General features: G+C 45.5%; 2 protein-coding genes and 1 pseudogene across 4 annotated transcripts; all 3 read right to left on the reverse strand.

The window, feature by feature from the left end:
- Positions 1-2922: 2922 nt before the first annotated feature.
- LOC100284348 (Bowman-Birk type bran trypsin inhibitor) lies at positions 2923-4034 on the reverse strand. Of its 2 annotated transcripts, NM_001157243.2 has the most exons (2): positions 3975-4034; positions 2943-3798 (listed from the first exon to the last, which is right to left on the reverse strand). In NM_001157243.2, the coding sequence occupies exon 2, from the start codon at positions 3757-3759 to the stop codon at positions 3220-3222; it is 540 nt and encodes a 179-aa protein (NP_001150715.1). In that variant the 5' UTR covers positions 3760-3798; positions 3975-4034; the 3' UTR covers positions 2943-3219. The 2 variants fall into 2 exon arrangements, with proteins under 2 accessions (NP_001371084.1, NP_001150715.1); NM_001384155.1 differs by lacking the exon at positions 3975-4034 and having other exon boundaries at positions 2923-3849.
- A 4983-nt stretch (positions 4035-9017) lies between these two features.
- On the reverse strand, positions 9018-18771 carry LOC103648572 (uncharacterized; annotated as a pseudogene).
- A 261-nt stretch (positions 18772-19032) lies between these two features.
- LOC100216620 (Ribonuclease H2 subunit B) lies at positions 19033-22973 on the reverse strand. Of its 2 annotated transcripts, none has more exons than XM_008669100.4 (10): positions 22707-22973; positions 22217-22273; positions 21956-22057; positions 21530-21606; positions 21321-21444; positions 21017-21081; positions 20434-20503; positions 19691-19766; positions 19507-19603; positions 19033-19441 (listed from the first exon to the last, which is right to left on the reverse strand). In XM_008669100.4, the coding sequence occupies exons 1-10, from the start codon at positions 22816-22818 to the stop codon at positions 19301-19303; spliced, it is 921 nt and encodes a 306-aa protein (XP_008667322.1). In that variant the 5' UTR covers positions 22819-22973; the 3' UTR covers positions 19033-19300. The 2 variants fall into 2 exon arrangements, with proteins under 2 accessions (XP_008667322.1, NP_001136505.1); NM_001143033.1 differs by having other exon boundaries at positions 19071-19429; positions 22707-22917.
- Between the last annotated feature and the right edge of the window lie 878 nt (positions 22974-23851).

A 23851-nucleotide genomic window follows, 5' to 3' on the forward strand; every position in this document is an offset into this window, starting at 1 on the left:
GAGAGAGGGAAAGGGTTGAAAAAGACCCGGTCTTTGTGACCACCTCAACGGGGAGTAGGTTTGCAAGAACCAAACATCGGTAAAACAAATCACCGTGTCTCACTCTTCATTTGCTTGTGATTTGTTTTCGCCCTCTCTTTTGGACTTAACTTTATTTCTAACGCTAACTCCGGCTTGTAGTTGTGCTTAAAGTTTATAAATTTTAGATTTGCCTATTCACCCCCCCCCCCTCTAGGCGACTTTCAATTGGTATCAGAGCCCGGTACTTCATTAGAGAAAGAGACGAAAGAGGGGAAAACAAATCAAGTGGAGATCAACACAAGTGAACACGGTGATTTGTTTACCGAGGTTCGGTTCCAAAGAACCTAGTCCCTGTTGAGGAGGCCACAAAGGCCGGGTCTATTCCAACTCTTTTCCTCTCTCAAACGGTCACACAGACCGGTCGAGGCTTCTCCTTAATCACTTGGGTCACTAAGAGACCGCAAGGATCACCACACACTTAGGTGTCTCTTGCTAGCTTTACAAAGCACTTAGAAGAATAAGAATGAGAAGGGGAAATGCAATCCAAGCAACAAGAGCAACAAAAGAACACAAATGATCCTCTCTCAAGTCTCTAAGCAATTGAGTTGATTTTAGAGCTCGGACTGGATTGAATGCTTTGATTGTGTCTTTGGAGTGTTTGCCTTTGCTCTTGTATTGAATGAGAAGTGTAGGAGGCTTGGATGGCTTGAATGGTGGTGGTTGAGGGGTATTTATAGCCCCCACCCACCAATTCAGTCCTTGGCTGAATCTGCTGTCGACGGGCGCATCGGACAGTCCGGTGGCGTACCGGACAGGGTACTGTTCACTGTCCGGTGCCTGCCACGTCAGCAGACCGTTGTGGTTTGGAGCGGTTGACCGTTGAAGTCTTTTGTCCTCTTGCTGCACCGGACAAGTCCGGTGTGCCACCGGACTGTCCGGTGCGTTCTGACTTCGCAGCTCTGACTTCTGACTTCTGCATTGTGCGCTTTTTACTGTTGACGCAGTTGACCGTTGCTCCGTTGGCTCACTAGACATGTCTGGTGCACACCAGACAGTCCGATGAATTATAGCGGAGCGACTCCCAGTGAAATCCGAGAGTGGCCAGTTTGTGGAGTGCTCAGCCTGGGCACCGGACAGTGTCTGGTGCGCCACTGGCAGCACTATTGCTAGTCTTTGCTCCAATCTTTCTTGAGTCCCCAACTTAATTTTTTTGTTGGTTTATGTTGAACTTTATGCACCTGAGAGAAATGATAACTAGGCAAACTAGTTAGTCCACGTGGTTTGTGATAGGCGTCAAACACCAAAATCGATTATAGTAAATGTTTTTAACCATTTCCCTTTCAGGAATCGCGTGTCCGATGACCAATTCCGGGCCACGGTTTGGGTGTCTACGAGTCCGACTTGATGGAATACGATCAAGGGGAGGAAAGGGACACAGAGGACTTAAATCTCACAGGCGTCTGACACGCAGACACACTGGCACCGATGCACGGTGGATCCGCGGGGTTCTCCTTGCGACGGTGAACGCGCCACTGCACAACAACACCACGATCGAATACTGGACTCAGGGCGGCGACTATGGTGGCTAGCTATGAGGCGAGGCTCTCTTCCCCAATCCTTGGACACACTGGCGGCGCAGAGGGGAAAACAGAACAATGAGCCCCCCCCCCCCCATCATGTCTAAATAGTCCAGACCCCATGACTCACGGAGGGGGTGGTTCCGTCCACAGCCGTCGGGCGCAAGGCGTGGTCAGCTCGCGGGTGGTTTCAACCTTCGTGAGATTGGCGCGAGCCCGCGTTTGCCGCATCGGTCGCGGGCGCGTCGGAAACGATCACCCGAGTCCGGCTGCCAAGTGGGACCGCGGTGCACTGAGTATAGGCGATGGGAGGGCGGAGTGCTAACCTGCGGGACCCGTTCGCCAGGCATAAATACCGCGCGCGTGAGCAACCGAGGCCAGGCCGCTTGACGTTGAGGGCCCATGAGATAGGGATCGGTGCACGCAGCACGACGGGCTGGTGATCCGAGTAGGCGACGTGTGGGTCCGGGGTGTCGGCGCCCGGCTGAAGTACTGGGCCGCGCGGTGGAATTGGTATAGTGGGCCGAAATGGGGGTACGCGGCCTAGGCAGGTTTTTCTTATTTTCTTTCTTCTTTTTCCTTTCTTTTCTATTTTTAGGTTTCAAATTTTGTTGTGGAGTTCATATTTAGAAAATAGACAAATTTACCTACCAGAATGAACAGGTGTGTGTGTGTGTGTATATATATATATATATATATATATATATATATATATATATATATATATATATATATATATATATATATATATATATATATATATATATATATATATATATATATTCCTTATATTTATATAGTATTTCCCTTATTCTTTATATCATTTTCAATTTCTAAATGGCAAGTTTGGTCTTACATCCCAATTTGGCACTAATATGTTTTTATTAATATTATTATTATTTATAGATGCACAAACATATAAACTCTAGCATGATGCATGTATTATTTTTTATATCATTAGTTAATTATTCGCTTTAAATATGGTTGTTCATATGTTCCAATAAGTAGAGGGCAAAACATATGATGAGATCAACTCTTTTCTTATTGTTTACAAATTGGATATTACACACATCCACTATATTATATTGTATTTTAATTGTATCTTATATTTAGAGTACCGTGCAGCAGTTTCAGGTTTTACGTGCACTAATTGGCTCTATAGTCGGTTCCGAACTAGTAATAAACACCCTCAACGCTGAGCTGATCCTGGAACAACGAAAAAATTACTCCCTCCGTTTTTTTAGTTGTCGCTGGATAGTTCAATTTGCACTATCCAACGACAACTAAAATGAAATGGAGGGAGTATTATTTTCGAATAACATAGTGAACAAAATGAGATGGATGTATATTAATATGATCAACGACTATTCATTTTCAGTAGACTACTTTATTGGATGATCATATCCACACTCCCTACACCGCCACACATGGGGATGAAATTAAATCGAACGAGAGTGGCAGCAGCTAGCGATCGAGCTAGGCTAATCGTCCATGTCGGGACGAACAACCAGATGTTAGCTTTGTACGCTAGCCACTTTTATTTTTATTTGTGGACGTACGTATACTAGCAAGTAGCCGCGCGCGCTGCGCTACGCTACTTTTAGCAAGTAGCTGAGCTGAGCTAGTTGCTCGTACTGATCCATGTCCTGCACTTGGGACCAGGATAGCCGTGGAAGATGTCTCGGCATTGGAAGCGAGGAGGGTCCGAATGATACAGAAACTCGCACCGTTCGCAGTTGCTCGAGCACGACTCCACCTTGTCCAGGCACATGCAGTTGGGGATGTAGTCCCTTGTGCAGGCCACGCTGTCGCAGCAGTCCCACGGCCTCGGTGTGCAGACCGGGGGCTCGGTCAGGCTTAAGATAAAGTCACCGCAGACGAAGCCGTCGCCGGCCGGCGACGCCTCGCAGTCCTGGCAGTCGGCGGAGCACTTGTCCACCACGTCGTTGCAGCGCCACGCCGGCAGGGAGGCGTCCTTGATAGCGGAGTCGCAGCAATTCCACGGTCGACCACCAGCGCCAAAGCTGCTGGGGAGACGAATCGCGTCGTCGGCGTCGGTGTGGCGGGCGTGGCTGGACCTGGCGGCGGTGGCGCCGAAGCAGACAGCGACAAGAAGAGCGACGAAGAGCATCGTCGCAGGGATGACGGGGCTGGTGCCCATGCCGCTGCCCGCTGCTATGCCTTTCTTCTTTCTCCAAGCCTGAAGTTGTTGCTGATGATTATTCATTCGCAGGCGCATGGAAATAAATACACCCATCCATACGTGTGGCCCTACCGCCCTAGTGGATATGTATGGACGGGTGGCATTCATGTGTGTGCTCAACCTTTAATAATTTGCTACAGTAACATATAGAGTACGACTGTACGAGTACATACGAGTGGTTTGGTTGCATGTGTGGTTCCTGGTCAGTCCAGCTCGCAGCTGGGAATCGGGCCAGGACGGGCCGGTCCAGGCCAGATCCATCGTGATTTGGACTAAATAGATTTAGGGGGTGTTTGGTTTTTAGGGACTAATGTTTAGTCCCTACATTTTATTCAATTTTAGTTCTAAAATTATAGATTAAAATGGAATAAAATAAAGGGACTAAACATTAGTCCCTAGAAACCAAACACCCCCTTAGACTAAGAAGACTAAAAAACTTTTAAGTTATGTCATATCAGCTTAAAGAGTAGAAACAGTAATGCAGTTCGGACTTAAAATATGTTGTGACTTCGTTGGCGTGGCGAATTAAGTCTGGCCTATATATTTGAACCATATAAAATATAAATATTACAACAATATACAGTTCATAGCTTATTAAATTAAAAAATATTAAACAGTGTTAACATCATTTTAGAATTACAATAAAATCTACATTTGCGAGAGCAATTAGACCACAAGCAACATGAAATACAATAAAAACATAACCCAGAGTGTGTGTGACACACGCAGCTGACTGATAACACTAGTAGAAAAAAAGGCTCAAAGCATGTGGTACGGTATATTTTTACAGACGAATCCGGTTATCAACCGTCTATGCTATTTTTATTGTTTTTAAAACCTGTTTTATTTTTTTGAAAATAATTTTCACTTACGATTTTATTACGTCGACCGCAAGTAGAAATCGATTTTTACTGGCGGTTTTCTTAGCTCAACCGTCAGTGGAAATCGATTTCCACTGACGGTCCTCAGTTACCCGCTTGTAAAAATGATGACTTATACTGGTCTCTAGCACCGGTGGTTTAAAAAACGCCAGTGAAAATAGATTCACTATCGCCACTATAGAGCTTCTCTATACTAGTGTAATGGCATCTATTTCATCTAGAAATATTGTGGATGGACGCATGATGCCTAGCAAGCTCAAATCCTACTTAGTAGTAGTACTAATGTCTTCGTAGAGGAGATAAGAACTTAGCTAAGGTAGTAATCATAGATCATGAATCATGCTAGGTATTTTGTAGTACGATAGATGCACTTGCGGTACGATCTTTCAATTGTTCCCCAATCCTAACAGAGAAATGAGAATACAGAAGTGAACTATAGTTCTATACTTAAGAACAGCAAGGACCAAGGATTTGAGAGCACAAGTCATCATGTTCTTCCAAAATTACGCGATTGGCATAAATTGTCGGTGTGCATATGCATGGACGGGTGGGTGGGTGGCATACATCATACATGTGTGGTCGACCTTTAATAATTTGCTACAGTAGCATATATGATTTGTAGCAAACTCTTGTTTTTCCAGTAAGATTTGTAGCCCTGCATGTGAGGTCTGTTCAGAAGGCTATCTTAAACTTCGTGCCTAACACTACCGTGGAGCCTCTGTTTCCCTCTAAACTTTTGTAACTTTATACCATCAGCCATCGTAAGAATCGGATTTTAGGTAATGCTATTCTGATTGTGAAACGAACTTATGAGTTCCACCACAGCATGTGTAAAGTGATGCTTTGTAGTAGAGATTGGTTGTTGACATAATTTGTGAGATATTGAAGTCTATGATAATATATGTGTTATTCGAATCATTGTGCACAAATATTTTATCGAATAATTTGTCTCAATTAGTGCTAGCAAGAGCATAGAACAAGAGTCTATAAAAGATGCTATTAAGAGCATGGAATGACAATTAATACTTTCGCATCTCAATATATATTATCATAACAGTTTGGGTCCCACGTAATCAAGGGGTTTCAAGGGAAAATTAAAAACGAAATAAGACTTAGAAAGCGGATATGCTGGAGCTTTTTTTCTCCCGAATCATTTTTATCACTGAACTAGGTGTGCGCCCATACGTTGCAACGGAAACATATAACTGTGAACGCTCATGGCAGGTACTGGTCGCGCGTGGTGCAGTGCAGGAGCTGCAACGCGGCGCTCAAGGCCATGAAGGCGCTCGAGGCTGCCCTGCAGGTGGCCTCGGTCGCCGTCGTCGGGTTCCTTGCCGTCGCCAAGGGAACGGTCCTCACGTCGACTGTTCAGAGGGCCGCGGTCGTGTTGGCAGCCGTGTTGTGCTTCGCTGCCTCCCGCTGGCTTGCCAACTTCATCCAGAACTTCTACTTCCAAGACTACATCCACGCCTACAAGTGACGCGCTCAGGAATACATCCGTTTTTAAGGTTTTTGTTGCTAGGAGATTGTTGTATTTACTGTGAATGCATATTATTAGGAGAATTGGGTGGGTAGAAAGTAGTATATATACTGCATTAACTTGTATATAATAATGCATATGATCGATGATGAAACGGAATACACGCGGCTTCAGTTGTGTTCACTGGAACTTAGCTGAGTTGGTTAGATGATCTGAGTAATACTTCGCCGATACTCCCCCAAATACCCACCCTCCTTGCCGGGCAGCGCCACTGAGGGCATGGCGGCCCCGCAGCCAATGGTACGCTATACGGCGTGGTAGACGGGCTGCTCTCCCAAGAGCGCAGCAGCCTGCTGCCCCACCTAAATTGATAAATAAGTTACCAATGATATTATATGTTCCCGTTGCAACACTCCCAGATCCCCAAGGAAGAAAAAGATCCGGTCAAATATGCGTCGATGCTCATCCCCAGCTTACATAAGTTACCCATGGTATTATATGTTTCCGTTGCAACGCACGGGCACACACCTAGTATAATACATATGATATCATGGTTAAGTCCTGTCATAGTGCTTCAATCCTCTATGACCTGACTGGCGTTTTTAGTGTCTTCATCAAACCTGCCTGATGCTCAATAGAGAAGTATAGCTACAGGGTATCTTCAGACAAGTTCCTTAGTTTCGTGGTGTCTCGCCGAGGATCGATGCCAACATAGAGAAGGTCTACACTATTAGTGTGTGTTTGGTTTGGTTTTTGGATTTGGATTTTGCCCCTAAAAGTCAAAAGCCAAACCAAAAGGTTTGATCCAGGAAGTAGCTTTTTCTAAAAGTTGTCTTTCTCACAATGTAAAAGTAAAAGCACTCCTAGACCTGCTTTTATTGGCTTTCAGATGGAATTATGAAAACATATATGAAAGGGAAATAGGCTCAAACCTTTTCCTAAATGATTTTGGTGGTTGAATTGCCCAACACAAATAATTGGACTAACTAGTTTGCTCTAGATTATATGCTCTACAGGTGCCAAAGGTTCATCTACAACTATACTAAATCGACTGTCCGGAATACCGTAGATTATTCCGGACAGGAGAAACTTTTTGGAAAATCAGGCCAAGAGCGGACCGTCCGGGCCCTTGCGGCGGACCGTCCGCGACACTACTTTGACTTCGACCAGGAACTACAAATCAGGGATAGTCCGACTAAACCGCGGACCGTCCAGCTACAATGCGCGGACCGTCCGGCTATAATTCACGGACAGTCCGCAAGTGAAGACCTGGTTCAGCCCGAAGGTGACAAGTTGAGCAAAAGGAATTATATAGCTGGCGCGGACCGTCCGGGACCAAGGGCAGACCGTCCGCGTGGTGTCACCGAGGCAGATAGCCGTTGATCTAACCATTGATCTATCAGAAGTATCCGTTGAAGATGTCAGAATCGACCGTTGGAGGGTCGCGGACCGTCCGGGCCCTAGCCGCGGACCGTCCGCCAGTGCAATTTCTGGCAGATGCGCCCCAACGGCTATATGGGTGGTTGAGGGCTATAAATACCACCCCAACCGGCCACTTCAAGGCGAGGGAGCCCAAGCAACATTCCAAGTCATCTAGTTGACATACTTAAGCCCTCCCAACCACATATATTCATTGATCCATCTTATACACAAGATTTAGACCACTACAACCAACACAAGTGCCACAAAAGAGAGAGCAAGCAAAAGAGAGCTACTCATTTGAGTTTAGCACTAGTGCCTTGTGAGATTCATCGAGAGATAGTGTGTGCTTCATCTTTGTGTTCATTTGCGCGTGGAGTATTGACTCCCATCGAACTTCCTCCAAAGTTTTGGAGGTTTGTAAAAGCTAGCAAGAGACACCAAAGAGTGTGGTGGTCCTTGTGGGATCGAGAGTGATCCTTGAGAAGAAGAAGAGCTCGCCGATCCTTGTGTGATCGGGGGAGAGAGGGAAAGGGTTGAAAAAGACCCGTCCTTAAGTGGACTCCTCAACGGGGACTAGGCCTTCGAGGGTCGAACCTCGGTAAAACAAATCACCCGTGTCCATTGTGTTTATTGCTTGTGATTTGCTTGTTTTCCTTTGCTCTAAGTTTTCTTGCACCATTATTTGCTAATATCATTAGGTGTTGCTTCAAGTTCAATTCCCATTTAGTGAAGCAACACGTTGCAAGAAAGAACTTGTCCTAGTGCTCTTCTTATCTAAGGTTTCTTGCTTTGTTATTCTATAACTTATTAGTTGTATTGATTTATCACTCCCGCATTATTTAGCAATACTCTTTTCAAGCAAGAACTTAGTTTGTATACTCCTATATTTGTATATCTTGTTCTAACCACTAATCAAGGGATCTAGTTGGGGGATAAAGTTTTAATTTTCAGGTTTTGCCTATTCACCCCCCCCCCCCTAGGCGACTTTCAATATATCGAAGAACTTTTAACGATTTTTAGTGGTTTCCACCAAACGGTTTTTAGCTTTTTAACAACTCACAACCAACAACAACTTTTTCACAGCTCACAACTTTTTTCACAGCCACAGCCCAACCAAACATATCCTTAGTCTTATGTGCTCCATGACTCGCATTTGACAACTCTAATGCCTCGCTATGTGTTTGGCGACATTGAGCCGCTATGTCTGGAAACTTAGAGAGCGAGACCTCCCATTCTTCAAGCTCTATATATTCCCGTGAACAATCGTGGGCAGGATTCTAGGTGGGAGCTCATAGCTGTCGCTGGGCCTTCCCGTGAACAATCATGGGGCAGACATCTTCTAGAGTCCCTAGTGAACTCGAGAGCTATCAACCCCACCGACGCCTATATGTTCAGAGGTCTCAACTTCCATGCAGAGGAGAGCAGCAGTAGTACTAAAAAGGCCAGCCTCTAGCACGGAGGCGGACGGCCCGGGAGGCCATGGCTCTCAGGGTGTCTCGTGCTGTGGACACGGCGTCGCGTGGCTGCCTCTCCTGCTCAGGCTCCTCAAAGGCATTCACGAACTCCTCCTGTTGCAACATGTACGCCAACGCTGCGGCATCTTCAGATTGCTCTAATCTTGTCAACAGCAGCTGCGAGGCAGGGATGAAGCCCCTCCTGTTGTTACTGTTTCTTGTGCTGCCATGTGTGCTGACGATGAAGTTCGTGTAGGAAACGAGTGACGCCTAAGAGGGGGTGAATTAGGACTTCTAAAACTTTCGCTAAACTAGGCCACAATTAAATCCCTAGAGCAAAACCTATGCAAATAGTCAAACTAGAATGTGCAAACTAGGTTTTGTCTAAGTGTTGCTATCTCTACCGCAAAGGCTAAGTTTCAATCTACACTAGATATGTATGAATACAAGATTGAAACTTAAATGCTTAATATAAATGAGGAAACTTAAAGAGCAAAGTAGAGAAGCAAACTCTCGTGGATGACGCCGGTATTTTTACCGAGGTATCCGGAACCGTGCAAGGTCCCGACTAATCCTCGTTGGTGCCCCTACGCGAAGGGAAGCCCACGCGAGGGCCAAGCACCTCGGTCGAGTAACTCTGTAGAGAGCCGCGGGCCTTCTCCACATGCAAGTGGTGCTCCGCTTCCGGCTCCTCTCGGACGCTCCCCGCCGTCTCCACTATCGAGCTTCCGGCCGAAACGCCGCGGGCCTCGTTCCCTCCGGTACACGGTGGCGGCCGTGACACAAACGCGGTTGTCACGGTCTCGCAAGACTCTCGCCCCACTCGGTACAATTACAATGGCTCACGCAAGAGCCGAGGGGTTGTGAGGTTTATCTAAACTCACTCAACAATCTAGGGTTCACCTAGAGCAAGCGCTAAAGCGGTCTAACTAACCTAAGCACTTCGCAAAGCACCTACGCTAATCACCGAGTGATTCTATTAAGCACTTGGGTGTTTGAGCACTTGGAAATGTCTACAATATGCCTTGGTATGTTGCTTGGGCTCCCACACATGAGAATGGCCGGTTGGGGTGGTATTTATAGCCTCCACACCCCCAACTAGCCGTTGGACAGAAAGCAGCAGCTTTCTGTCGTCGGGTGCACCGGACAGTCCGGTGCACCACCGGACACTGCACAGTAGATGTCCGGTGCACGCCACGTCAGCCGACCGTTGGCGCCTGTAGCAGTCGACCGTTGGATCCGACCGTTGCCGTCTGCCCGTTGGCACACCGGACAGTCCGGTGCTACAGCCAGAGAGCGTCTGTCTGCGGCCTCTCTGCGCAGACTGTCCGGTGCCTCACCGGACAGTCCGGTGCACACCGGACACCAATGTCCGGTGCGCCACCAGGCGCTGGCTGACAGCCCTTATCTTGGATTTCTTCGCTGATTTCTTCGGGCTTCTTTGTTCTTGAGTGTTGGACTCCTATGCATCTTTTTATGTCTTTTTTGAGGTGTTGCATCCTCATTGCCTTGGTCCAATTCTCTTTGCATCCTGTGAACTACAAACACAAACACTAGAAAACTTATTAGTTCACGGATTGTGTTGTTCATCAAACACCAAAACTCAATTAGCCAAATGGCCCGGGGTCCATTTTCCTTACAATCTCCCCCTTTTTGGTGATTGATGACAACACAACCAAAGCAAGCAAATAATACAAGTATTTGAGTGAAAATATGCAATCTACTTGCTAAGATGCATGATTGTCCCCACAAAGTGATATTATGGACTTAAGCCTCCCCCTAACTCCATAATTCACTTACTTCCTATTTTTGGACCAAATAACCAAAACCACTTGAAAAGCCATTTGTAGATAAAATTTTAAGTTGGTGGTGTTTGGTGTTTGATATAGTTTTCATTGCTTTGGTCCCTAAACTTCTCCCCCTTTGGCATCAACCACCGAAAAGGAAGATATTAAAAGCATGTAGGAAGTAAATAAAAGCTTGCCCTTATCAAGAATTGTATCAAATGATATCACTAGAAGGATATTAAATTAAACTATGTGAATGATACCACTTGAAGGAGTCCTCAAAAGATTACTCCCCCTAAATGAGTATTCTCCTTTAGAAAGAGTTTTTCTCCCCCTTTAGAGATGAAGAAATACTCCCCCTGACAGAGATCCTCTACTTAGGAAAAAGCATGTGAAAAACTAGAGGAGCACGACATGATTTGAAAAGACTAACTTCCCTTATGCATAGGTAACAGAATATGAGTTAACTACTTATGCATTTATAGCAACATGGAAGCATATGATATGAAATATAGTCTAATCAAATATTGGAGAAGACATGTAAATGATACTAAATTTAGTCTCAAAAGATACCAATTGAAAGTCAATGGTGAGCTTGAGAGACATGAGAGTTCTTGGAGATTTTGCAGTGGAAGATTGTTGTCTTTCTCCGGGGACTTCATTTTCCTTACAATGAGACTATCACATGAAATAGACTTGAAAAGATGTTAGTCTCAAGGTGTTAGATTATAGAGTAACCTCCCCCTAAAGGTGTGCATACAAGTTTTGAATACTTGTAGGAGACATGCACTTTGATTTGATATCAAGAGGGGCAAATTATCCATAATCCAAACTTTGGCACATATAAGTTAAATGATACACTTGTAGAAATCAAAATTTTCAATTGATGCATCATTTACTATGGAGTGATATAGAAGCTATGTGCCGTGCTTAAATAAACATTTTAAGCCATGTAGGTTTGCTTAAGTATATGAATCAAAAACAAGCAATCCTACCATATGATTTACCTAGTATGCATGATTTTAAACAAAAGTACATAACAAATGTAATACTAGGCAAGAAAGGTAAACTAGATAAAAGATAAAAAGATACGCATATCTAAAAACGAGAAATATAATAAAACTAGTTACCTTAGTTATGGGTGGGAAATTTGGGTCCAAAAATTTTCACTAACCCACTTGGCAATAACCTTGATCCAATATGATGTATCCCATGATATACATCCCAACTTTGCCAAGTCTCCAAATTTCCCGCAGACCTTCGGTCCACTCACTTCCCTTTTGGGATCCAAACCTTCTTGGTGCTTTTCATGGTTGAAATTATTTCCTTTGGCACCCAGATGCGTTTGGCCCCCTTTCCTTTGTTGCCTTGCTTGTTGGCCTTGATTGCTATCACCTTTCCATTCTTTTTTTTCTTGATCAAATATGGTGTAACATCCTTTTTGTTCACCTTTTTGATGTAGGTGCTGGAGATTTTGCTTGATGGCTTTTGCTTGAGCTTTTGCCTTTGATTATCCCTGGTCATCACCTTGCATTGGAAAGACTTGTGGCCTTCCATGTGGCATAGCCTACAAATCACAGTTTCTCCCTCTACAGGCTTGTTCACTCCCGCAGTGGTGTTATCCTGTGGAGGTCGGATTTGTTTGGCTTTGCCTTTCTTGTCATACAAAGCCTTTCCAAGGCGAGCCACTTCTTGCTTTAATTGTTCATTTTCCTTTGCAACCTCATCCGAACATTTCTCTACAACAATATTCTCAACAACGACTTGGTTGCAGGAGTTAGAATCATCAATTAAATCAAAGCAGGAAGTAGAAGCATCTTTCTTAATTATTTCAGGTATTTCAACTAAAGATGCTGCTGGGGTGCTACCAATGTTTTCTAGCTTAGTAGTTAGCTCATTATTGTGTATGCTAAGAATTTCCATTTTCTCTAGCAAATTTTCAATAGCTTCTTGGGAGCTAGCTAACTTAGCCTTAAGTTTTTCATTCTTTTTAATAAGGCTATCATCGGTAGCAGTGGATGGAGCACTAGATTCTAATAGCTCAATTTTAGTTGACAGCTCACAATTTAAGTTTGCAAAAGTTTCAAAATTTTCTAGCAAACCTTTATAATCATTTTGGGAGCTAATCAACTTATTTTTCAAAGTTTTAAGTTGAGCTTTTTGCTTAGTGCAAACATCCTGGAAAAATTCTACGGCTTCCGCAAGCTCATCTACAGAGGGCTTTCCCTCACCTTCATCATCACTACTACTTTCATCACTAGAGGATGGAATGCTTTTGTTACCTCTTGCCATAAGGCATTTGTGTGATGAGCGTGATGAGGACCGGTGGCTACGCGTCCTTGGATGTTCATCTTCACTTGAAGAATCATTCCAAGTTCTAACACTTGTTAGCGCCTTGCCTTTGCTCCTCTCCTTTTTGGGTTTGGCCATATTTGGACAGTTGTCCCTGAAGTGGCCCTTCTCCCCACATGCGAAGCATCCTCTCTTCCTTTGCTTTTTCCTGTCAATGTTAAAGAGAAGATCCTCGACCTGCAGGGGCACACCCATTAGATTAATCTTGCGGATCATCCTCATTACCTTTCCGACGCGTCGGATTGTTTCTTCGTCCTCGGAGGATGATGTGCATGGCTGATTATCTTCATCATCATCACTTTCTTCTTCTTCCTCTTCTTCGCTTGAGGAACTTGGAGTGGGAGCCTTCTTTTTGCCCTTCCTTTCATCACATGCAAAAGCATATGGTCTTGAGGATGTTGGCTCCTCTCCCCGACTCATTTTTCGCGACATCTCAAAAGCCGTGATTTTGCCAATTACAATGGTCGGGGTCATGTTGCTCAAGTCCTCCATGTTGTGAAGGATGGTGATGATGCTCCCATATCTTTGTTGTGGTAGCAGGGAAATAATCTTCCTCACAATGTTCGCATCACCTAGCTTATTAATGCCAATCGAATTGAGCTCATTGATAATTAGATTCAAACGAGAATACATGTATCTAACAAGCTCATCATCTTTCATAGCAAAAGAATTATAATCATTTAAGACAAGGCAATGTTTTTGCTCACGGACATTGGATGTGCCGTCATGGAGCTCATGCAATTTTAGCCAAATCTCATTAGCAGTTTTTAAGGTAAATACTTGATTAAAAATATCCATGCTAAGAGATTCATACAAGCAATTTTTGGCTCTAACATTTAAATGAATTTCTTTTTCCTCACTCGTGGTGGGTTTCTCGGGATTCTTGAGGGGTTTCATCCCGTCACGAGTGACTCTCCAAACACCTAGATCAACAGCCTCTAGGTAACAAGCCATTCTAGCACTATAATATGGGAAGTTAGTGCCGTCGAAGTGTGGTGGCCTATGGGTATCCATCCCTTCCTCCAAAAAGTGTCGGCTCTTTTAGCGGTGAAGCTAAAGCGTTTCAAATGAGCCAAACTGGGCTCTGATACCACTTGTAGGAAACGGGTGACGCCTAAGAGGGGGGTGAATTAGGACTTCTAAAACTTTCACTAAACTAGGCCACAATTAAATCCCTAGAGCAAAACCTATGCAAATAGTCAAACTAGAATGTGCAAACTAGGTTTTGTCTAAGTATTGCTATCTCTACCGCAAAGGCTAAGTTTCAATCTACACTAGATATGTATGAATACAAGATTGAAACTTAAATGCTTAATATAAATGCGGAAACTTAAAGAGCAAAGTAGAGAAGCAAACTCTCGTGGATGACGCCGGTATTTTTACCGAGGTATCCGGAACCGTGCAAGGTCCCGACTAATCCTCGTTGGTGCCCCTACGTGAAGGGAAGCCCACGCGAGGGCCAAGCACCTCGGTCGAGTAACTCCGTAGAGAGTCGCGGGCCTTCTCCACACGCAAGTGGTGCTCCGCTTCCGGCTCCTCTCGGACGCTCCCCGCCGTCTCCACTATCGAGCTTCCGGCCGAAACGTCGCGGGCCTCGTTCCCTCCGGTACACGGTGGCGGCCGTGACACAAACGCGGTTGTCACGGTCTCGCAAGACTCTCGCCCCACTCGGTACAATTACAATGGCTCACGCAAGAGCCGAGGGGTTGTGAGGTTTATCTAAACTCACTCAACAATCTAGGGTTCACCTAGAGCAAGCGCTAAAGCGGTCTAACTAACCTAAGCACTTCGCAAAGCACCTACGCTAATCACCGAGTGATTCTATTAAGCACTTAGGTGTTTGAGCACTTGGAAATGTCTACAATATGCCTTGGTATGTTGCTTGGGCTCCCACACATGAGAATGGCCGGTTGGGGTGGTATTTATAGCCTCCACACCCCCAACTAGCCGTTGGACAGAAAGCAGCAGCTTTCTATCGTCGGGTGCACCGGACAGTCCGGTGCACCACCGGACACTGCACAGTAGATGTCCGGTGCACGCCACGTCAGCCGACCGTTGGCGCCTGTAGCAGTCGACCGTTGGATCCGACCGTTGTCGTCTGCCCGTTGGCACACCGGACAGTCCGGTGCTACAGCCAGAGAGCGTCTGTCTGCGGCCTCTCTGCGCAGACTGTCCGGTGCGCCACCAGGCGCTGGCTGACAGCCCTTATCTTGGATTTCTTCGCTGATTTCTTCGGGCTTCTTTGTTCTTGAGTGTTGGACTCCTATGCATCTTTTTATGTCTTCTTTTGAGGTGTTGCATCCTCATTGCCTTGGTCCAATTCTCTTTGCATCCTGTGAACTACAAACACAAACACTAGAAAACTTATTAGTTCACGGATTGTGTTGTTCATCAAACACCAAAACTCAATTAGCCAAATGGCCCGGGGTCCATTTTCCTTACAGTTCGCACTGGCGCCGGGTTCGATGAAGCTGCTTCTTGTCCTACCCTCGCTGCTGATGAAGCCGCTGCCGCTGCTCCTGCTCCTAGTTCTCATACCGGAGCCACCTTGTGAGAACCTATTAGCTCTCACATCGTCCTTGTCGCATGGTGAAGGTGATGAGCCCAAACCCTTTCTTGCCTCAAACTCACTGGGAAATAAGAGCTGAATGGTGTTCCAGAGCACAGTGTTGACGGTGCACGATTTCGAGCTGCTGCTACAGAGTGCGCCAATCATTTAGACAACAAAGCCTCTAGAGTCTGTTCACCAAACACACATCTTTTTGTCGAGATTGCACAACTTCCAAGAACCGTCTTACCTGATGAACTGCCTGCATTTGGGACACCGTTTCCCACACTTGGCTGCAGCATGTCTTAAGCATCTCATGCAGAAGCTGTTAAACAGAGTAGCAGTAATGTGAGTTTCAGAAATGTTTGATTTAAAATTGTCAATAACATAACTGCCTCAAAGAATGACCAATTCAAAAAAAAACTTCAGGTAACACCAGTGTAACCATACAAGGCTGTGTCCATAGTAATTTCTTTCCACTCCAACCTAACAATGAGAATAGTGTTCCCATAGTTCTATATATATAATAAAAAACAAAGATTTGTGAACTGACCGTCTACACAGTAAACAAGGTTTCAGTGGCCCAAATTTTGCCGTGTAACTGACAGCCTAATCCTTGTTTGAACTTTGAAGCAAGAATGTACACTTCAAATAGTTGAACAAAATACGTTGAGAAAGCAACTGCATTGTATGGTTACAGGAACTAAAATGAACTATACAGTAATTCTTGCTGTGTTCCCTGCCAGACACATGCTTTCAGTAACCTTTTTTACTCAGAGCAGTCAAAGTAGCAACGAAGATCATGGCAGTCCCAGTCTTGTATATAAACAAAATCAGGAAAATAAAGGAATTGCAGATGTACAAGGAGTGGGCATGTACAATGCAAAGAAGCTTTTGTGGTCCATTTCCCCGTGGGTAATTAACAGGCACTAACCAACAAAATTTTACCAAATTCCAGGAACACTCGTTAAACTGCACTTTCGACAACGCAAGAAATCACTTTCGATAGCCAATCAGCATACAAAATGAATTGTGCCACTCACAGAAAGCAACTGGAATCCTACGGTTGCACACGGGCGCAAACAGAATCAACCAAGGAATTTTTTTATCTCTTATTTTTGCATGCAGAATTCGAGCAACCACATTTTTTAAAAAAGGAAACAATAAATTACCTGTGTCCACAAGGCGTAGTGGTCGGCTCAAAGCAGATGTCCAGGCAAATCTGCCAAAAAAACTCCCAAATCAATCCGCAGTAGCATCTAGTATGAAATCACAGATAAAACCTCAGATCATGTAAAGAAAAAGAAAAGAAGCACCCTTGCCGCGCAAGAGAGCTCCTCCCGGAGCCGATCCATGCACGGCATGTTTGCCGCGGCCACTGCCTTCTAGTCGGAACCGGACGCCTCCTTGTCGCCCACAAGGACAGGCTTCTCTTCCCCCTTGGCGGCCTTCACTTCCGATTTGCCATCTAGGAATTTCCAAATGAACGCCAGATTGAGAACCCCAAAGAAGATTATACTCACTCATAGCAAGAATTTTCCCAAGAAAATCGATTCGATCCGAGGAACAAACGGATTGTGGTGAACCCAATCCGCACAAAAGTGAAGTTGGTAGATTTGGAGGGTACTAAGAATACACATATTTGTAAGAATAGATTTATGCTAGACTACACAAGAAAATCGATTCGATCCGAAGCATTGTGGTGAACCGGATGCAAACTGAAGTTGGTAGATTTAGAGGGTGTTATTCAAGTCGATGTGGAAGAGTGTGGTTTTCTATAGATTAGCTGATCCGGTCGGCGTTCATTGCTTCTGGGATAAATACCTTGCCTGATGACTGCCCATAATCAGAGTAATCATACCTACAAAGAATGATTGAATTTTTCTAAGACAGGCAAATTCAATCATCAAGAACACACGACAACGAATTTGTTAGAGCTATTTACATGGCTCAACAAGAATGAAAAAGTAGACAGCCTGAACAACGTCTTTTCATGGCTCAACGGATTTCCATTAGAAACCCTAGAGCTCAATTCGATTCAATTCCGGGAGCAGAACAGAGCAGAAGAAAGACATACCTCCATGTGTCCTGGCTGGCGACGACTCCTCCGGCTCCATCTGGATGCTGGAGTTCATCAGCACTATCATCTAAATCATGGATATCATGCTCCAAACTATTTCACAATAATTTTATCATACTGCAGCAGGCTGTCGAGCATGGCGTGTGGTGGCCTCGTTGCTTCGCGCCAGGCCGCACCACGCTTGCGTATTGGAGGCCGCCAGCTACAGCCACTCCTCCAGCTCCACAACGTGTAGTCGGGCCGCCTCTAGCTCCGCCTCCTTCTCCCGCAGCGCGCACGTGGCACCAGCGCCTCGCACTGCCGACCACTCCAGTTCCGCACATCGCACCGCCTCGTGTCCACCTCCACGTCCTGATACCGCAGCTCCGTCGCTCCAGCGTGTCCGAGGGGAAGATACGCTGGGGGTGGCATCGCGCGACGGGGGTGGTGGTGCTGGCGCGGGAGAAGCCCCGGGTGGTGCCTTGACTCTGTTGTGCGGATGGGGTTGGGGATCCCGCGGAGGTGGATCTCGCGGATGTACCGCCCCGCTGCGTCGACGTCCTCGCAGTTGTCGTTCTTGGCGAGCCGCGTCCACCATCCCGACCAGGCATCGCGAGAGAAGTCCGCGGCGCGGCACGTCTCCAGCGTCGAAAGGGGCGCGTTATTGTTCGGCCGAAACAGGAGGGGATGCGGCGCAGCTCGGCGCGGTACTTGAACCTCGAGGAGGAGAACTTGAGCCCCTCCCAGCTGCGGTAGAGGATGACGATGGTGAGGCGGAACTCCCTCGCGGCGAAGCGCGGTGCGACCTGGAGGCGGAAGGAGTAGGAGCCGTCGCCGTGGTCCACGATGGGGGCCGCGACTTCTAGGCGTCCCCGGAGAGGTCGAACTCGAAGTAGTCCCCGCCGAGGCAGCGAGATTTTCCTGGGGACTGCCAGAGGAGTGGGGGTGGGGGTCACGGAGCGAGATTGCCGGCGGCGCGAGGGTCATGGAGGCTGAGGCGTGCGCGGAGGGGGCATCGGGGCGGATGCGAGATTTTGGGACGCAGGGACGCGCGGGTGGAGGCCGAAGGCGCCGAGGCGAAGCAGAACCGTGCACCACGATATAATGTGGACGGCTAGGCCTTAAGGAGCAGTAGAGATATAGGAAAAGAGAATTTTCTCAGAGATGCTCTCCCATTTGGTCTCGACTCAAGCAATACAAGCCGCTTAGGTCATCTTCAGCAGCTTATACTCTCCGAACAGTGCAGTCTAAAATGTAGAACAGATGTTTTTTAATAAACTTTGGATAGACTACTGCAGACAACGGCACTACAAGCAACTGTGGTACAAATACATCCGGGACGGGAGGGAGGGTTGTACACTAGCAGAGTTCACTGCCTGAATCAACAATTAACGCTACAATATAATCCCAATCTGTTGTTAGACACAGCAACTCAGATACATAGATTTTCAACAAGGGAATGCTGGACCAAATGCATCAAAACAGGCGTCAGTCACACGAAAGTTCCAGGAAGGCATCATGATCCTGATCCACTCCTCGTGACCCTTCGGAACATATCTTTGATGTTCTTGGATCCTACCTCTGTCTTTGCTTTCTTCGCTGGCCTCCCTTTGCTTGACTTGGCACCACCATTCGCAGTCTTACTCTGTATGGTCATCTTACAAGAGATTAGAGGTTATATATGGGCACTGAGAAGAGGTCAAGTGTTATCAAGGGGCTCACCTCAGAGGGGAGGGCAGGTGCCGGACAACTGTCCGCATAAACCGAAGCTTCAGCAGTTTTGGTGGTCGCATCAACAGTGATCGCATTGATATCCAGCCTGCAGCGAAATGGATTGTTTGGAGCTTGAGCAGACAACTAGAAACACTTTTTATGTAAAAATAAAGGGTGAAGAAGGAAATCTTACTGCAGCTTCTTGCATAGTAATGCTAACCATGGTTCGTCCTTCAGATATTCACGGATCATTTGGACAGCCTCCTTCACTGTAGACGAAACAATAGAAGCAGGCAAGCAGCCCTATCAGGAACATTTGTGCGCACACATACATAATCAGGATACTGCCTTTCATTCATATATCGGATCATTGACTCTATTCTTCTTTGGTTGCTGCTAGTACCAAGCTACACAACAAGTCTCCAAGAAACAATGGCAAAAACAAAGTAGAACAATCTCATGCATAAATACAAGTTCCCTCACAAAAAAAAAGTAGAAAAAAATACAAGGTGTCTATTGTACCTCTCTCCCCTTGAAATATGAAATTATAGTCTGTCCTAGTACCAGGCACAAATCCAAATTACCAACCATTGCTACCTTCAATCAAACAATTCTTCTATAATTCACTGTATGCAAGTACTGGTTGGTGTAGTTTAAGGCATTTTAGCTTATTGTATAAGGAATGCACTGCAACATAAAGAATCAACAGTTTGACTATAGAATTGAGTTGGCAATATTCAACAGTTTGGTTAGATGCACAAGTGTGATGATCACAAATCCTTTTTGAAAACATAAACAGCAAACAAGAATCTACATACTTCCTGCCATATTAAACTACCCAAGTACTATATACTGAATAAATGGAGATTAACACCGGCCATAGTAAACTACCCAAGTACTATATACTGAATAAAATGAAGATTATCTAGGACATACATTTTTCTTTTTCTGTTTGGGCGGCATAATTTTTACCCAACTTGGGGAAGACCTCCTTTAGGTCGTATACCTGCAAGAGATTCAAAGATATATTCGAAGTCCAGAATAGTGAGACGAAGTCAAATTAACATGATTTAGAATTTGCATATGTAACTGGATGTTGTGCACCTCTGTACAACAAAGATGACTAAAGTACATAATGTATCTTTTAGGATTTACTCCCCGAAGATCATATTCAGAACAAAGTGAACTTAAAAGAATGATGTTTCATTGATAATCCACATAAGCAAAAAAAAACTGACAAAGGGTCCAGAGTCAAATATGATTCATCACACTAGAAACCTTAATGCTGTGTTGAATGGTCACCTACATCCCTTGAAGAAAATGAGGTGGAAAAAAATAGGAAAAATGTTTCAATTTGTCAGAAAACAATTATGTGTTATGTAAATCAGTACAACACGCATCAACTAGCTACAGTCTGCAGGCAGGTTAAAAGTCATTGCTTTTGTACAGCAACGAACAGAAGTAAAAGGCATTGCCTAAGCATAGAGAGTAAAGAAAAGTAAGAGCAGGAAAACACTACCTTGCAGCACAACCAAGATAAGACCTTGGAGTTGTCCAGCCTAAAGAACTTCATGTTAGATACTTCTGCAGCAAAGGTAATGTCCATATGAAATAAGTAAATAACTAGTTCTGTGAACTATTTGCAACAACAGAAAAAAGGAACACGGGACGGAATGACAATCACAATGTAACGGAAATCATCAATTATTTCAATCAAGAAAATGAAAAGATGCCAGATCAGATATGCAGCATAGAAGATCTAGTGTTTATAATGTGGCAGCAGCTTGACATGGTATATTACAGTGAAACATTTAAACATATACCTTTTACTTCACAAACCAATTCCATATGGTGGTTAGCTACATTCATTAGCTGCTGATAACCAGGATATCCCTCAACATACAATATTTCATCCAATTGTCTGAATTTTCCTGGATCCTTATCGTTCTGCAAGAATGGATGATAGAGTAATAAGGTTTAGGTTAAACACAAACCATGTAACTTTAAAAGAAAAAAACATCAATTGGCATACCGACATACGTGCAGCTTCAAAAGTTGGTAGGAAAATGAAGATGGGATCAACAGGGGTGCAATAATAAAGGCCACCATCTATAAGGGAGAGCATTGAATGCTAAATGAGGCACTGAAGCAGAATGCAGTCTGATATCTGCTCAGAAATGTTTTATTTCAAGCATTATACTACTCGGCACTCGGAATGTAAATGTGCCATATATGGTATAAAAAAACTCATCTCATTATCTTATAATATTCCTTTTTAGATAGATTTAACAAGATGGTTTGAAGTGGTAGGGAAGAAAACCGTGTGTGTGTCATGAAAATGTCTATTCATTGCTACACGGTGATAAGTGGCATGATTAACACAAAGTGGGGAAACATACACATTTGAGAGGTAATGGGAAACTGTACATGTGTATAGATATTTCACTATTGTACATACCTTCACAAACATAATCTCCCAAGAACCAAGCACCATAACGCTCCTTAAACCAGTTGATCTCTTGTAGTTGGCCATCAATAAATAGATACCCTACTTCATCTCCTGGTTCATGACAAGACAAAGGTCAAGTTCGAGATGTTGACCGACTATTCGCAAGCGCCAAGATGGCAATCGCATATCATATCGTATTTGTCTAGATTTCTGGATCAGAAGCTCATACTGGAAAACACTAGGTATGCACACATAGGTCCATCACTTCACCTGATCTTGGATGTTGAAGTGACAGAACAATCCCTTGACCGCTGGCATCAGAAGGGCCTGCAACGCGCAAAGGAATATGAATTGTGGGTCTGACTAAAAACGCCGAGCTCAATTCATACAAAAAAATCTTCAATAAACTGTCATCAGCAACGTCTCCCCACAAAAAAAAATCAATCTTCAAAACCCAATGGCACCTGCGCAATTTGAACAGTTAGAACCAGCTGGCGTTCGATTGGAACTCAAAGTAACAAATACATGCTGAGGCCTGACCGCCTGAGCACGTCCGCGGGAAGAAAAAAATTCAAGGTATGAGTTCAAAATCCGAAACCGCAAAGTGCAACAGAAACCCAAATGACACAAATCCGGAACAGTAGAATCAGTTGATGGCCTGTGCTCTACCCTAACACTCATCCCGCGGCCAAAATCCCTAGTTCGAACTAGAGCAGTATAGGGCACAAACGGAAGGTCGAGGGTGCGGGTGGGTGCTCACGGTGGGAAATGAGGACGCGAGGCGGCGGCGCCAAGCTGTCGTGCCACGGCGTCATCGCGGCGACCGATTTGCCTCCTTCGACTTCGCCGGTGCTGCCTCTACCGCAGGACATTGGGTCTGCTTCGGCTGGGGGGCGGAGGGGGAGAGGGGATTGCCTGATGGGGCTGAAACCGGCCCGGCAGCGGGAGCGGGAGCGCGCGCGCGGGAAGTCAGTGGGCGTAGTCCTGCAGTCGTAGGGTTTTGCCGCCCGAAAAGGCGGGTGCCAGGCCAGCACGACTGCACAACCAGATCGGCTGCCTTACGGCACGCTGCCGTGCGCTCGTCGTCGATCTCCGATCCAACGGTGATGTGCCGCCCTTCTCCTTCACTAACGCACAGAACGGCCCAGTATAGAAATCCCAGCCCACTTCATTTCAGATGCGCCTGCAGGCCACTGGCCACAGCTCCCCACGCAGCCAGCCCACTTTGTTCAGCCAAATAGAACACAGAGAAGTAAAATTCAGTTTTCAGATCATCGCTGCTTCACAACTAGATTGCAGAGCAGTACGCAATTAGCAAGAACAAAATACAATGATAAATTCAGCCAAATAGAGTGCACACCATAGCAGTACACAATTCAGCCAAATATAGTGCAGAGCAGTATGCAATTAGCAAGAACAAAATACAATGAGCAATTCAGCCAAATAGAGTGCACACCAGAGCAGTACACAATACTTCAGCGTTTGCGCGGAGAAAGTCGACGAGCACTGATTTCTATTTGGGCTTGAGCTGGGAGCCGATCCGCAATATCTTTTCGCCGGAGCCGCTGGGGTCGAGAGGGACGATCTTCGTTGCTTCCACCGGCTCGAAGTTGTCGACATGCTTCTTGGGGTCGGGAACCTCCCCGGCGAGGTTCTCCAAGTCGACAATAAGCGTCTCGACGTACTCGACGCACTCGACGTCGCACTCGTAGGTGTGGCGGTACGTTAGGCCGACGGTAATGATGTCTGCTGACCCCAACATCTTCAACTTCAGGTAGGTGTAGTTCAGGACGGCCATAAATTTGTCGTAGCACGGCCTCCCGAGCACGGCGTGGTAGGTGCCTCGAAACCCCACCACCTCGAAGGTGAGGGCCTCCTTTCTAAAGTTGGCGGGAGTCCCGAAAC

The sequence above is a fragment of the Zea mays genome, chromosome 2, assembly GCF_902167145.1.
Source record: "Zea mays cultivar B73 chromosome 2, Zm-B73-REFERENCE-NAM-5.0, whole genome shotgun sequence".
NCBI classification, from domain to species: Eukaryota; Viridiplantae; Streptophyta; class Magnoliopsida; order Poales; family Poaceae; genus Zea; species Zea mays.

Coding starts and splice junctions, on each gene's coding strand:
- LOC100216620 (XM_008669100.4), bottom strand. CDS start 22,818: ATGTCCTGCGGTAGAGGCAGCACCGGCGAAGTCGAAGGAGGCAAATCG. Junction 21,445..21,529: donor TTGAAGCTGCACGTATGTCG/GTATGCCAATTG, acceptor CCATTCTTGCAG/AACGATAAGGATCCAGGAAA. Junction 20,504..21,016: donor TATCTTGGTTGTGCTGCAAG/GTAGTGTTTTCC, acceptor AATCTCTTGCAG/GTATACGACCTAAAGGAGGT.
- LOC100284348 (NM_001384155.1), bottom strand. CDS start 3,837: ATGCGCCTGCGAATGAATAATCATCAGCAACAACTTCAGGCTTGGAGA.